We start from the raw sequence: 14,984 nt of genomic DNA, 5'->3' as shown, positions 1-14,984 counted from the left end.
TTTCTGTGGGAGGGCAGTGCAGGAAATCCCGAAATTCTGATGCAGTCTCTTCCCCATATTCGAGTTTCAAAACAAGCAACAAATCTGCCATTTCTGCTTTAAGAAGTGTGGGCAGAGCTGCTGTGTGAGTGAAATGTGTGGGGTGTGCCGGGTGTGTGGGTCTGAAGAATTTTAACATGGATTTGCCGCCACAAATCCTTGCAATTTCCAGTTATAATGAGACGAATTTTTCTTTTCTATATAGTTCCATTAACTTCGAGTGATAAGAAAAGTTGTTGCTAATGTGGGGAACAAATATCATATTGTGAATTATATTTGCTTAGTATGGTTGGAGATTTCAGTTTGTTTGGGATTTCTAATTGTGGTTTTTTCCTATTTTTTGTGGGGTTTTTTTTCTTATTTTTCGGTAAACGAATGTTTCAGTGACAATGATAGTGCTTGTTCTTTTGCTTTTAGGCAAAGTCCTTCTGCTGACTTTTCCCAGCCTGGCTGGCAGGTTTAAAACCCAGCGTGCACAGACAGAAGCAAGCTGCAGATACCACTGAAGGTCTGTAGACTTAGAGAAGGTAAGAGTTGGTAATTCTGCTGTTCTGATGTCTAACTTTGCCTCTGGTGGTCCAATGAAGGGAAATTATTTTCTGTGTGAAGTCAAGAGGAACTCCTTTCAGGAAGTCCTGACCAAAAAGGCGTTGTGCCTGATCACCGCAATAGAAGTCACACTGTGTTGGTATGGGATTGAAATTTAGAAGCTGACTCTAAACTGGTAAAATAATTCAAATCTGTAGTTTGGGATTTCAAGGTGCTTGCGGCACCAAATCAGTCTCTAGTGGGCTGATAATTTTCCAGCCTTTGCTGCCTTGTTTATGCTGGGAAGTGTAGAAGGGAGAAATAACTGATTTGTATTCAAAGAAATTTGATCCATTCTCGTTCTGTGTTTGATGTCCCAGGCTCAGAAGCATGGAAAGCCTCTGCACAGCAAACAGCACTTTTGCTGTGGACCTGTTAAGAAAGCTGTGTGAGAAGAAAAGTGGGCAGAATGTGTTCTTTTCACCATTTAGTATTTCTTCTGCTTTGTCTATGGTTTTGCTGGGTTCAAGAGGTAGCACTGAAGCCCAAATGCTTAAGGTAGGTGAAAATAAACTTGGTGGATTGCATTTGATGGGATCATATGAGGACCAGATGTGTCTTCCTGTCTGTGACATGCACTTGTGCCAAACTGTGATTGTCACTGTGGTGTGAGAGAGCAGAGCTCTTCCTCTGGGGTGTGCGTAAACAGGACTTGTTTTCTTTGTTTTTTTGTTGTGAGCTTTGTTCAGTATGAAATGAAGAAGTTTCTGGATTTAATGTGGATGAGTTTTTCTGTGGTTTCTGAGACTGATATTCTTTAATACGTAATTAGGATGTACATGGAATTGTTTGTTTTTAATGAGTTGATGACTACAAAAATTATTTTCTTTCACTTCCTTGCTTGGGCTTATTATCATATGATACACGTTCTAAAAATGAAGCCAGGCACAATAAAATATTTTTTAAATCCCACAGTCTACATTTCAGACTGACAACTGTAATTTGAGTTATTCCTTTTTAAAATTTTGCTCAGGTAGCAAATATTTCCTGGCTTGTGTTTTATGTAGGAAGTGACAATTTTAAGTGCAGGACCAGTGCTTTTGGTTTGGATGTTTGCTTCCACTGCAAATTGGGAGAGGAGTGTAAACTCATATCATGTTTCCACGTACTTTATAAAAATTTCTCAGAAACCTGTGTTGTTCCCATAGTTCCAGATACTCAAAATCCATGTGGACTCAGTGTGAGCTACCAGCTCTAGGTGTCCCTGCTTGGGCAGGGCGTTGTAGCAGATTGTCCCCATGAAATAAATAGGGCAAGAGACCCGTCTCCTTTTTAATGCCTGTATTAAAATATATCAGTTCAAGTGGGGAGAACTGACAGGTCTGCAATCATGCTGCTGTTGCTCCCAGGAGTAGCCTAGAGGTGGAGGAAAGAGCAGTTTTGTCCAGTAGTAGGCAGAGCTGTGGGGTCCATCCACACAAGAACACCAGGAATATCCCTTGCTCACTTGTTTGGTTGGACCTTCAGGGTCCTGCTTCCAGCCGAGGTCCTCCGTGGCTAGGGAGAGGCGCAAAAAAGGGTATCAGCATCTCTGCAGGCTCGGACTTTGTTCCTCACGTCCAGACATCACTTTGATCTCTTAATTCTGTGTTGGCTCATTGTTTTAGGGGTCTTTTTGGTAGGTTTGTTGGGGTGGCTTTCCCGCGGTATGCTGGCTCTGGAGTCATTTGCATGCCAACTCCGATGTCCCCTCCTTTCACTGTCTGAGAAGGGCCATCCACCTGGCAGCAGGCAGGGTGGTACTGACGAAAAGGGGAATTCTTAATCATAGGGCGTTCACGACCGACCCTTAACAGGTGATTACACCATGAAGCTAACAAAGAACTCTCCTCTGCTAGCAACCAGGTCAACTTGTAACTCTGCAACTTTTTTTTAAAAAAAAGGGTAATGCTTTTTTTACTCATAACACCCAGAGGTCCCTTCCTACCTGAGCCATTCTGTGATCCTGTAGCGCTTGCCTTGAGGGAAGGAAAATCAGGACTCCTGACTCTGCTGCTCCCTAATTTATGACTTGGGCAATACCTTGCTGGGTACATCAGATATGCCTTGCATGATAAGCTCCAGATGGGAGGTGTGGTGAAAAAATCTCGTGGCTTCCAATCACAGTATTTAACTTAAGTGTAATTTTAATATAAAAACAGTCATGCTGTAGCAAGTGCGTATAGAGAAGGTAAGGACATGGCTGTGGATGTTGTCTTTGTGCAGGTTCTTTCTCTGAAGAATGCCCAGGAAGCTCACAATGGGTATCAGTCCCTTCTCTCTGAAATTAATGATCCAAACACCAAATACATCCTGAGATCTGCAAACCGGCTCTATGGAGAAAGGACCTTTGAGTTTCTTCCAGTAAGTAGCCATTAAATTTGTGATGATTCTTAGGATAATGCACTTGCTCCCTCTTTGCTCTGGAGGTCAAGGCAGCTTTGGAGTTTGCTTTCCAACACTTCAGGCCTGAGAGCCAGGAGTGGAATAGATTCTGTTGGAGGCTGATACCTAAACCTGGTGGAGAATCTTCTTTTAAATAATTTGTGTTCTATGTGGACAAGTGATTCCAAGCAGGGTCTAATCCATCAGTGTCTACACTTGAGGGTTCTGTGATCCATTAGTGAATTTGGCTGTGGGACAAATGGTTGATATATATTACCAAAAGTCATAAAAGTCATTCATTTATGAAATCACAGGTCATGTCCCAGAAGCACCAAATAAAAACAAGAAAAAAAAACCTGCAACCAATCTTGTCAATGAACTGTAGAAGTTTGGGTTACAGTGCATAAGCCACAACAATATTGATTCCTCATTCAAAGAAGTGGATTAAATTCTAGTAGGAACATGTCAACCAGAACTTAAATGGCTCTGTATGAAGCTGGGGAAGAAAAGCTGGCAGATTTCCTTGGGGAATGCAAGAATCATCAGGATCTGAATGAGAGTAAATCTCTTGCTGAAAATCTGTTGTGAATGTCCCTGTTAGTCATTTATAGAGTCCAGTCAGAAATCCTACCATGCTGGCCTGGAACAGATGGACTTCCTGCATGCTTGGGAGGATTCCAGGAAACAAATCAATGTCTGGGTGGAGGAAAGGACTGAAGGTGAGTGCTTTTCCAAGTGCCCAGTTGTGTTTAATGGGAGCCATTGTTTGGGTGAACACCTAGTTCAAACAACTCAAATGCTGAGTTTTTGCTGTGTCTGGTACATAATTCTCTTCTCTCTTGTGTATTAAATGCAGACTTGATACTATCTTGAATAAAAATTAGATCCATGTCAGCCTCATAATCAATGTGTGTTTTTTCCTTGTGTCATAAAGGTAAAATTCAGAACCTGTTGGCAGAGGGGACTCTCAATTCCCTGACCATGCTTGTGTTGGTGAATGCCATCTATTTCAAAGGCAACCTGGAAAAGCCGTTCAGGAAAGCGAGTACCAGAGAGAGGCCATTCCAAATTAATAAGGTATGATGGGCTAAAAGGGTGACAATCTTTGCTGAGTTTCTCTGAACTTTCACATCATTACTAGAATCTTTTCGTATAGCACAAAGACAGTTGTGAAAGGTTGTGAATTTCAGTCTTCTTCAGTCAGAGCTTCCTTGCTGAAATTCAGCCCCTGAGCCTATCCAAAAGAAATGGAAAACAAATTTCCTTTGAAGACTTGCTCTGCAGTCTTCTTTTTAGAATTGCTCTTGAGAAGGACTTGGCCCCTGGCATGGGCAGGCCATGGTTGCCCCTGAGGATGCCCTGCAGCTCTGGGTTGGCTTCCAGGAGTCATGAACAAGACCTGGTAATGTGCCTTCCTTAACTCACCTGCTTGAAGCAAGCATTGAGGAAAATTGAAGCCCTCATGCCTGTCTGGAAACTGTCCCTCCCTGCAGTGGTGAAATTAATCCAAGAATATTTGAAAGTTGATATGACTTTTAAATAAAGGAATGTTTCTGCTTTCCAAATCACTATCTCAGACAGCACTTCAGAGACTGCTGCGCTGACTCGGTTCCTGCCACATTGGTCTCTGCCTCTTGCAATATGTTGAAATAGCTGGCAGGAGTATCCAGAGACACCGTTGCATTTTCTATTCTCTGCAGCTGTGCAAGCTTAGAACCAGGTTTCAAGATGCAACACCAAATTGATAGGGGGCTGATGAGCCTTCTCATCGGCTTCTTTTGAGTTGCATGGAGTATCATGCATTGTTTTTACTGTGTGCTTTCAAAAAAGGCAGTGCTAAGGGGGCATTCTTGGTGTGTGATGAGTTCTCTTTGGTCAAATCCGAAAAGGCCATGAGTAACTTGCTGCCTGCTTCGTAGTCTGAGACCAGCAGAGAAGCTCAGCACTAACTATTGACATCTCTTGATTTCTAGAATGAAACCAGGCCTGTGCAGATGATGTTCAAGGAGGCAAATTTTAACATGACCTACATTGGAGACTTCCAGACCAAAATCCTGGAGCTCCCCTATGTGGGTAATGAACTGAGCATGATCATCCTGCTCCCTGATGCAATCCAGGATGGCTCCACAGGCTTGGAAAGAGTAAGTAGTTGAGCTGAGTGCAGAGACAGACTGAATCCTTCCAGGGAAGAAAGGCTGAACTGCACAGAGACCTGCAGTTCAGTTCCAGAGCAAGTGTGTCTCTGGTGCTTAAGGGCAGCAGAAATGTCACTCTCCTCCCTGTCCCCAAAGTGACAGCCCCTGCTATGACAGTGCTGTTCAGAAGCAGAGATCAGCTGTGGTTGTGGTGAAGGCACAGGATGGTGGGGATGGGATGTGGAGAGGGGGATTTTGGGTGGGCTCTTTGGAAGTGCTGTGGCTTGTGCTGTAGGTCTTCTGTGCTGAGCATCTGGCAGGTGGTGTGTGGCTCACTGGCTGGAAAGAGGCTCAGAGGAAAAGGCAGGATCTCTTTTATGGTGAGGGTAGGATACTAGTTTGGGCCCTTTGACATTGGGCACAAGGAATTTATTTGAAAAGTTTTCTTGCATTTCCTCCCCATTTTAAAAATAAAAAACCATTAATGTTCATTATGAACTCTGGGGGAAAAACATGCATGTTATGTGCTTTTTGGCTCTGCAACTGGCTATATTCTCATTCTAATCTAGAACATTTGTGATTTTTCTTTAGCTTGAAAGAGAACTTACATATGAGAAGCTGATGGATTGGATCAGTCCTAAAATGATGAGGTCTACAAAAGTTAGGTTGTCTTTACCCAGATTTAAAATGGAAGAAAATTATAATCTGAAACCCATCCTGAGCAGCATGGGAATGCCTGATGCATTTGTCTTGGGCAAGGCTGACTTCTCAGGAATCTCATCTGGCAACCAGCTGATGCTCTCAGAAGTGATTCACAAATCCTTTGTGGAAGTCAATGAAGAAGGTATTGAAGCAGCTGCTGCCTCAGCTGCAGTGTTTTTGTGTGCAATGATAGTTCCGGAATTCACTGCTGATCATCCTTTCCTCTTCTTCATCCGGCACAACAAAACTTCCAGCATTTTGTTCTGTGGCAGATTTTGCTGTCCCTAAAGAGGAGATGTCTTGGCAGCATAAGTGCCATCACACAATAGATTTATGTTTCCCTAGAACAAGGTGGCTCCTTCTGCACTAATTGTCTCTTTCAGCTCTGCCTGCACTGTCTTCTGTGATCTTTATCTCCTGCTTGGCAGGAATAAGAGAGCTGCTTAGACAAAGATGGCGCTTGCCTTGTCCAGGCCTTTCTGTGCCTGTGTGTAGAGGTCTCCGGGTTCTTGTTGACACAAAAACCATCCCACTTGCTCCGTGAGTGCTTCTTCTCTGCTTGAGTTCACTTTTGGTGTCCAGCAGGCAGAGTCAGGTAGTGAGAGCCCATGAAAGTAAAGTGGTTACTGTTGTTGCCCGATCTGAAGAGAACACAAAACAACCGGAGTTGCCTTATGAGGTGCTTTATTAGGGCCCGGGAGCCTGAGGACTTTCGTCCAAAGTCAGAGCCCCATTTTGCCACAGAATCTGCAGGGTTTATATACTTTTCTTAACATGATTGCTTCATTTAATCTATATGCATCGCTAAGCATCTTTAAAGGCATACAGAGATTTATTAGGTACATCATGACATTTGTTACTTAGCCAGAAGGTGCATTCCATACATAAGGTTTAGTACATTCTCTAGATAATACATCCTCTCAATCTACCATGCACTAAAGTTCACTCAAAGTTTACCAGGCCTACTGCGGCCTTAGCATAACTACTGCTACTCATGCTAACTATTATATTGCTTCATTAATCTAGACATCTATCTATTAACTAGAATATGATTTCAATGATTTTCGAACTTCTGCAACACTGTTGCTTGTGACAAGGCTGGAGCACATCTGTAGCTGCCCTCCCCTTATAGGTTCCAGTCACATCCATTGAGTGCCTTGATACATTGCCTGTAGCTGAATGGAGTTTTTGGCAGCCTGTTCCAGGTATTGCTGAACATGCTGCATAGATGGGAGTTTTTGACTAACAACTGGGCCATCATTTGGTAAGAATGGGAATGAAAGGATGTTTTTGTACCTGATGTCCCTGGGAGGTATGTGTGGGGTGAGTACCTTGGTTACATCACCCGAGGACACTTGTGTTTATTCCCTGTCCCCTGGTCCCCTGGTTCTGGTCCTTTAACAAAGAATGTAACAAAAGATAGCATGGTGCCTATGCAATATTTGAATAAGAAAGCCTTGATTTTTTTTTTTTTTTTGCTACTGTTTTATGTTTATCCTATTAATATTCTCTGAGACACCATAGCTTGCCTGTAGAATACCAAAGTCAGAACTACAACAGCTTTCCTTATATTGGGATGTATCTTCTGGGTCCTGTTCCTGGAATAATAAAAGAAGTATAAGCACTGCTTGGGTCTTTTCCTCCTTTTTTAATCCTAAATTATACACATAACTGTCAGGTTGGGGCAGAAGGAAGAGCCTTCTGGCAGAGCCCAGCGGGGTTCGGTGTCGCTGGCCCGGCCCGGGCGGGCGCTGTCTCCGCGGTTGTCGCCGGCCGGGCAGGGACGCGGCCTCGGCTGCGCTGGGGCTGCGCGGGGCAGGAGGGGCCCGGGGCAGCCTCCGCGCTGTGCCCGCCCGCGGAGCATCCTGCGGGAATGGGGCGGTGTCGGGGTGAAACGCGGCAATGTTGCCTCGGCTCCCGAAATCGCAGCGCTTCTCGGGCAGCGAGGGGTGCGGGCTGTAAAGGGGTTTGGGTGCGGGCTCGCACGGGCGGTGGAAGGAAAGGAAAGTGAAGGCACCATTGGGGAATTGGTTTAGACGTTGGCTCGGGAGGTGCTGGTGTTTTCTTCAGCACAGAGCTTGCTAAAAGACCATTGCAGAGCTGCCGTGCCGATTGTGTGTCTGCCGGAGAGAGCTGACAGTGATATGTGGAATTTCTGTGGGAGGGCAGTGCAGGAAATCCCCAAATTCTGATGCAGTCTCTTCCCCGTATTTGAGTCTGAAACGAAGGTGCAAACTCTGACAGTTCTGCTTTAAGGTGAAAGCTGCTGTGTGAGTGAAATGTGTGGGGTGTGCAGGGTGTGTGGTTCTGAAGAATTTCATGTGGATTTGCAGGCAAAAAATCCCTGCAGTTTCCACTTATAATGCAATGAATTTTTATTTTTTTTTTCATCATGCCATTAACTTGGAGTGATGAGTACGGTTGGGACATATGGGTAATGTGGGGAAATATCATATTACAATGTGTTTTTGCATGGTTTGGTTGGGTTTTTTTTTTTTTTTTTTGGCATATTTTCGGTGGATTTTTTTCAGATTGGGCGTGGGGGTTTTTTTTGAATATTTTTTGTTAAGTTAGAGATTGGTGCCATGACAATGAAATTCTTGCTATTTTTAAATCTTTTAGGCAAAGTCATTCTGCTGACATCCCCCAGCCTGGCTGGCAGGTTTAAAACCCATCCTGTACATGAAGAAGCAAGCTGCAGGTACCACTGAAAGTCTGTAGACTTCGAGAATGTAAGAGTTGGTAATTCTGCTTTTCTGATGTCTAACTTTAGCTCTGGGGGTCCAATGAAGGGAAATTATTTTCTGTGTGAAGTCAAGAGAAACTCCTTTCAGGAAGTCCTTGTTGTAAATGATCAAATCGGCAGCTAAATTTATAAAAAAAAATTTATAAATTTATTAGATCGACAACCAAAAATAGAATATTATAAAACCGCCACAGCCAAGACAGCGTCAACCGCGGACTTTGACGCTGGGTGAACTTGGGTCAGACCGACGTAGTGTCAGCATCTCCCCAGAGTGTCACCCCAACTGCTCCAGGTAGCCAGCTTATATACAGTTTATTCTGCCTGGAGCAGAAATGACCTAAGATTTCTGTAAGTCCCTACATATGTATAACGGGAACTATACAGATGCAGTCCCAGACAAAAGTCAGTCCATAGGTTTGGATGGCTGTCTGGGCTCCTCAAAATGGTCTTCCTTTCAGCTGTAGCCAGGACGTCCAGTTTTCTGATGTAATCTCTTCCAGGTGTTGTTCAGTGAATGTTCTGGACATTCTTGTTAAATGGTTGCTGATCACCCAGGAAAGACTCATTTACTCGTTAATGACCATGATTTTATCTGGGTGAGTCCAGGGAAATCTTTTGGAAATGAAAAGCCCTGCTTCTGGCCATGGGGGTCAGAGGCATGGTTGGATCTTTATAATTTTTATACAATTTCCAAAGCATGAATTATCTACATCATAAACTACAATCCCTCCCCATTTATTTTACCCATTTAATTCATGCTTCTACGTTATTAATTTCTATTTCTACCCACCACCATTGAGGATTCCTCACAAGCAGAGTACCTCTTACACTATTCGGTATTCCCCTTGTGGGATGCCCTGATATACTATACTACTTCTTTCTTCTGTGTTTTGTCTTTCAAACCTTGCCAATGCTTCTGCAGCATCGCTGGTATACCTTCTCTCCCTGAGTCGCATAATCTTAGATGCATCACCTCCGGAAGCTCCCTCCAAGTCTATGGGGACTATTGCAATCTATATTCCCCTGACTACAGAGTGGATCAGTCTGATAAAACACGGAATCAGACAGTGTAGGAATAGGATCCCTGTATAGGGTGATTGTAGAGGGTGATCTTGTCCCCCAATGAGTTGCAGCTGGACCAGTTGCTGAAGACTGGAGGCAGGCCTGATCTTGACAGGCTACACCTGTAATCAATAAGAACTAGTGATATATAAGAGTAAGGAAAGAGGAGTGAGGGGAGACAGATTACCACTGCAAGGAGCTGGAACAGTCAGTACGTAGAGGAGCTGCCTGTGAGGAACATCAAGAAGGTATGAAGCTCTGACAATACAAACGCCTTGTGTTATGATGATGCTAGAACCTATGCTATTTAAGACAACAGATCCCGGCTACTGAACAGAGTACGAGAAATATTACCTTGTTCCACCATGCTCCATCAAATAAGTTTTCCCACCAGGAGGACTGCAAAATCGAATTCCATTTTTGGATGGGGACATGGGCCACCTTTTTAATTTCGGCTGCCAAACCTCTTATGGTCTCCCCATAATCATCAATCTCAATACAACATTCCGATTCATTAAATTTTCCACACACCTCTCCCTCTTCGGCCAACAAATAGTCTAATGCTATTCGATTTTGGTACACAAAGGCTCTCACCTGAGTGTGCTACTGACTTAGTAAGTCCAGGGCACCTGAGGTATGATTCAATACAATTTCCATAGCTGCTTGCAATCTGATCAATCTGTTCAGTAGGTAGATCGGGGTCCTATATCCATAGTTTCCGTCCTGTGCCCATGTGACTGGCCCATAATAATTGATTATTCTTGCTGCTGGCCACTTCTCTTCCCCCAGGCTTGCTTCCCGCTTATCACCGGTATCATCTTCTTCAGACTCCTCCTCTCCATTTTCAAGGTCTCATACAATGGAGCCCCTAACAGATTACTTTTTGTTCTTGGGAGAGTGAAGAAAACTGGCCTGATCATACCTAGAGTTCAAGACCCTTTCCACCTCAGGGGTAATTCACTGTATGACTTCTTTCCACAGGTCCAATAAATCTCATCCGGTGCTTTCCATTTAATGTCTATTTTCCCTGGGTCTCCCCAGAATTCTCTTATACTTTCCAAGGATTGGAAAGGGTTGGCTCCTGGACTCTGGACCCAGCATAATCCTATTCTCTCATCCCACTCACAATTTGTTTCATTTTTCAGTCTCCAATACCCCAAAGGAGGGGCAGGGAGCCATACCTTTCTTTTTGAATCAGAATTCACCATCAAAGTAGACACAGAGGGAGTGTATCCCACCATTTCAGTGTATTCTTTCCCTTCCTGACTGACACAAATTGAGCTAATCACTCCGGTCCAAAACCCACCCCTCAGGCCTCTGTACCAATTTTGAGACCCTTGGGCTATCCCATTTCAGAAGTTGCTCAGGAGCCAAACCTTCCCCTTTCCAGGGCCATTTCTCCGCAGATTTCAGCCCCCCACAAATCCAACAGTTCGATAAACCCAATTCTGTTGCTATTTCTTGAATCAGATCAATGAATAAGTTCCTGTCCGGGGAAGGTAATTCCCCAGCAGCATATTGTTTTTCCAAGGCCTCATACTGTTCATTCAGTGTCTTCAACCTTTCCTGCTCAATCCTCTGTTTACTCAATTCTGACTCCCTTCTTTTCATTTCCTGAATTATTTCTTTCATTTTCCCTTCAGGATCCTCATAATCTTGGTTGTTTGCAAAACAAATCACCCTATCATATTGCAGGCACACCCTATCATCCTTTGCTCATGCCAGATCCAATATGAGTGGGTTCTTTTTCCCGGTAACTTTATTATCAAATTTCACGTTCCTTGTTACACAATACATTTTCTCATTCATCGTGCATACCCCCAACCTTGTGCTATCATAGAACAAAGGGTTCACCTGGTGATATGCAATAAAGATTGATTCTGTCTTACCCCCGACCCACATAGTTCAGTTACACTTGTCACAAAGGGGGATTGACATTTGTTCTGCATTACGTTTTTTCCTCTGGAACCTGTGATCGTTTGACTGCCCGTTCCTTAACCCTGCCTCGGGATTGGTACATCAAGTCCCAATTTCCAATTCACACAATTTCACCTGAGTACCATTTTTCTAACAGTACCTGCTAGTTCCGTTCAGGCATTCCTCTGGGGCTTGGTATGTTGAGAATCCCCCATCCCCAGCAACTGGGACCACCTGAGTGCACTTTCCACACTCATCCACGGAGCTTCCGTTGTTCCTGGGGATCTCAGTGCTCAGACTCTGCATCCCGCGCATGACAAGGCTCAGGCCAGTCAGGATTACCACTAGGCGTACTCCTCTGCCTTTGCTTCCGCCCCCTGGGGTGCCACCAATGGAGAGGAAGACCATCTTCGCGGCAGCAGGAGTACTCTTCGGGGAAGATGCCCTCAAACCTAGCCACATACCGCCTCTTAAAGGTGCCCCACCAAGACACCCTGATTGCATCGGAACTGCAAGGGACCCTGATGGATTTCCGGCACTCCACACCCAGAATTTCTGCTTGGGACCTAAGCTTCCCATGCACCCTGTTTTGAAAAATATGAAACCACTCCTGAGAATCTAATTCAATGATACCCAGACTTGTGGCTAAGGTCAGGATACGGTCAGTCAACTCAAGTTCTTCCTCCAAACACTGAGTGCACAGTCCTTTCGGCCTCTGTCCCCTTCTGCAATGAATTACAAAAACCCCTTGACAATATTCACACTTAAAGTGCACAAAAGGATAGAATACACAGTCTGACAGTATACAACTTATCCGCTCGTTGTTTGTCATTTATGAGGATGTTGGAGTCGGATTTTCAAATCGCCGGGGGAAGAAGTGACCCTCCAGTCAGGTGCTTCCTCCTGATGCTTGGCTTTCTTCACCCTAGACGTGTGTGTCCAGCCTTTCTCCGCTGTCCGAATGGCCGTGTCTGTTGTCAGGAGCACAAGAAAAGGACCTTCCCAGTGAGGAGAGAGCGATGCCTCTTTCCACACTTTTACAAACACCTTGTCCCCAGGCTGAATTTTGTGAATAGTGAACCCCAGAAGAGCACTCTGTGTCACTATTCCCTGTTTTCAAAATTCCTGTAAGTTTCTGTTGATCGCAACCAGGTATGGTTGAATCTGACCATCCTCAAATCTGGGGTGTCCCACCGGCATTCCATGCTTGTATGGCATTCCGTACAGCATTTCGAATGGTGAGAGCCCCGTCTCTGAATGAGGCATGGTTTGGATATTAAGCAAAGCCAAGGGCAGACACTTCAACCATTTTGTCTCCAAAATCAATTTTGATAACTGTGCCTTCAAAGTTTGATTCATTCTTTCCACTTGTCCTGCACTCTGGGGGTGCCACGGAGTGCGGTACTCCCACTGGATGCCCAAAGCTTCAGCCATTTGCCTAATAACCTTTGATGTAAAATGTGTTCCCTGATCCGAATCAATGTAATTCACTACCCCATATTGGGGTACAATCTCCTCCAGTAATTTTCTGGCCACCGTCTGGGCTGTTGCTTGAGAGCTGGGGAAGGCTTCTACCCAATGAGTCAATTTATCCACAATAACCAATACGGATTTGAACCTTCCCACTTTTGGCAGTTCAGTAAAATCAACCTGAATTCTTTCAAATGGTCGGTACACAATGGGGCGACTCCCCAGGGCAGCCTTCCTGGCTCTTGTGTATCTTTTGATAAATCAAACACCCTTGTACCTCCTGTCTCGCCAATTCATAAATTCCCTTGCATCCGAAAAATTTTAGAAATTGCTCTGCCAGAGCCTGTGCGCCCCAGTGTGTTTTCTGGTGCAACCTTCGCAAAATTCTCCTAGTAAATCCTCTGGAAACTAATTCTCTCCCATCAAGTAATCTCCACTTACCTTCTTTCAATTCACCTCCGATCTTTTCATAGCATTCAATTTCCTTTGGAGAGGGCTGAGGAGAATCCTCAGGGGTTTCTTCCCTTTCAAGCTCTGGGGTACTTACCATCATAAGTGCCACAGTTTTGGCCTCCCGATCCACCAAATTGTTTCCTCTGGTTTGAAACTGAATTCTTGTCTGATGCCCTTTCACATGGACCACCGCAATTTCTTCTGGCCCTTTCAGTGCTTCCAGAATTTGTCGGATCAATTCCCCATGCATTAGTTCTTTTCCCCTCGTATTGATCAGCCCCCTTTCTTCCCAAATTTTTCCAAATATATGAACTACCCCAAAGGCATACCTCGAATTGGTGAAAATTGTTCCCTTTCTCCCTTTCAGTCTTTTCAATGCCCTCAAAACCGCATACAATTTGCATGCCTGTGCAGACCAGCTTGCATTCAGGGGACCTGCCTCTATCACTTTCCATGTCAACCCGTCTACAACTGCGTATCCTGATTTTCTTTTCCCTTCAGCCACTCTGCTTGACCCGTCTACAAACCACTTTTCCCCTTCATCTAGTTCTTCTTCTAAATCCTGCCTGATCTTGGTTTGCAGCTCGACTGTTTCCACACAGTCATGAACTAGTTCCTCTGCTGCTTCCCCAAACAGAAATTGTGCAGGGTTCTGCGCAGTCGTTGTTCTCAATTCCAAGTCCTGTGAATGAATCAAAATGGCCTGATACTTCAGCAACCTTGCATCCGTGAGCCACTTGTCCACTTTCTCTTGTATACCCCGCACGTTGTGCGGAGCAAATACTTCCAGAGGTGCTCCAAAAGTCACCTTTTTCGCTTCCTCCACTAGCAAAGCCACAGCTACAATAGCCTGCAAACACGTGGGCCAGCCTCTGCTGACTGGGTCCAAAAGCTGGGAAAGTACCCTACAGACTTCCTGATCCTGCCCAGTCTTGCGTCAGCACCCCATGTGCTGTGTGGTTGCTAGCGTCCACAAAAACTGAAAAGGTTTCCTGACATCAGGGAGGCTCAACACTGGTGCTGCTGTGAGCGCCTCCTTGATCCCCTTAAACTCTTCTTTGTCCTTTTGTGTCCATTTGATCCTGTCTGTGGTGAGCTTCTCATAGAGAAACTTCACCTTGTCACTATAACTTTCAATCCACTGCTGACAATACCCCAACAATCCCAAAAGCTGCCAGACCTCCCTTTTCGTCTGCGGAGGGGGTAAGGCGATAATACCTGCCACCCTCTCTGGGTCCAATTTCTTTTTCCCCTTTGTTAAGCAATGTCCCAGATAGCTGACATCCGGTTCCATGAACTGCAATTTCGATTTTGAAACTTTCAATCCCTTTTCTCCCAAAAAATTCGCAAGCCCAATTGTGTTTGTCCTTACCTCCTCCTCCCCTTTTCCTGCAACCAGCAAGTCATCTACGTATTGTAGAAGCTTTGTTCCTTCCGTGGGTACAAACTCACTCAAAACTTGCTCAAGTGCCTGTCCAAATAAATTTGGAGAATCCACGAAGCCCTGA

At 44.6% G+C, this 14,984-nt stretch overlaps 1 protein-coding gene across 3 annotated transcripts; it reads left to right on the top strand.

The window, feature by feature from the left end:
• Positions 1–80: 80 nt before the first annotated feature.
• LOC132330943 (serpin B6-like) lies at positions 81–7,452 on the top strand. 3 transcript variants are annotated; one of them, XM_059853824.1, is made up of 8 exons: positions 82–124; positions 457–566; positions 948–1,125; positions 2,833–2,970; positions 3,593–3,710; positions 3,926–4,068; positions 4,965–5,132; positions 5,718–7,452. In XM_059853824.1, exons 3-8 carry the CDS (start codon positions 958–960, stop codon positions 6,114–6,116), a joined length of 1,134 nt encoding a protein of 377 aa, XP_059709807.1. In that variant the 5' UTR covers positions 82–124; positions 457–566; positions 948–957; the 3' UTR covers positions 6,117–7,452. The 3 variants fall into 3 exon arrangements, with proteins under 3 accessions (XP_059709826.1, XP_059709807.1, XP_059709817.1); XM_059853834.1 differs by having other exon boundaries at positions 110–124; positions 457–547; XM_059853843.1 differs by lacking the exon at positions 4,965–5,132 and having other exon boundaries at positions 81–124.
• The last annotated feature ends 7,532 nt before the right edge of the window (positions 7,453–14,984 follow it).

Source organism: Haemorhous mexicanus, chromosome 1, assembly GCF_027477595.1.
Source record: "Haemorhous mexicanus isolate bHaeMex1 chromosome 1, bHaeMex1.pri, whole genome shotgun sequence".
NCBI classification, from domain to species: Eukaryota; Metazoa; Chordata; class Aves; order Passeriformes; family Fringillidae; genus Haemorhous; species Haemorhous mexicanus.
The sequence above is the reverse complement of the archived record's forward strand: the minus strand, read 5'-3'. Positions and strand labels throughout refer to the sequence as shown.

Bases quoted from the DNA above. Each gene is read 5' to 3' on its own strand.
- LOC132330943 (XM_059853824.1), top strand. From the start codon at position 958: ATGGAAAGCCTCTGCACAGCAAACAGCACTTTTGCTGTGGACCTGTTA. The intron at 3,711-3,925 runs GTGAGTGCTTTT...TGTGTCATAAAG, and splicing joins GGTGGAGGAAAGGACTGAAG to GTAAAATTCAGAACCTGTTG. The intron at 4,069-4,964 runs GTATGATGGGCT...CTTGATTTCTAG, and splicing joins GGCCATTCCAAATTAATAAG to AATGAAACCAGGCCTGTGCA.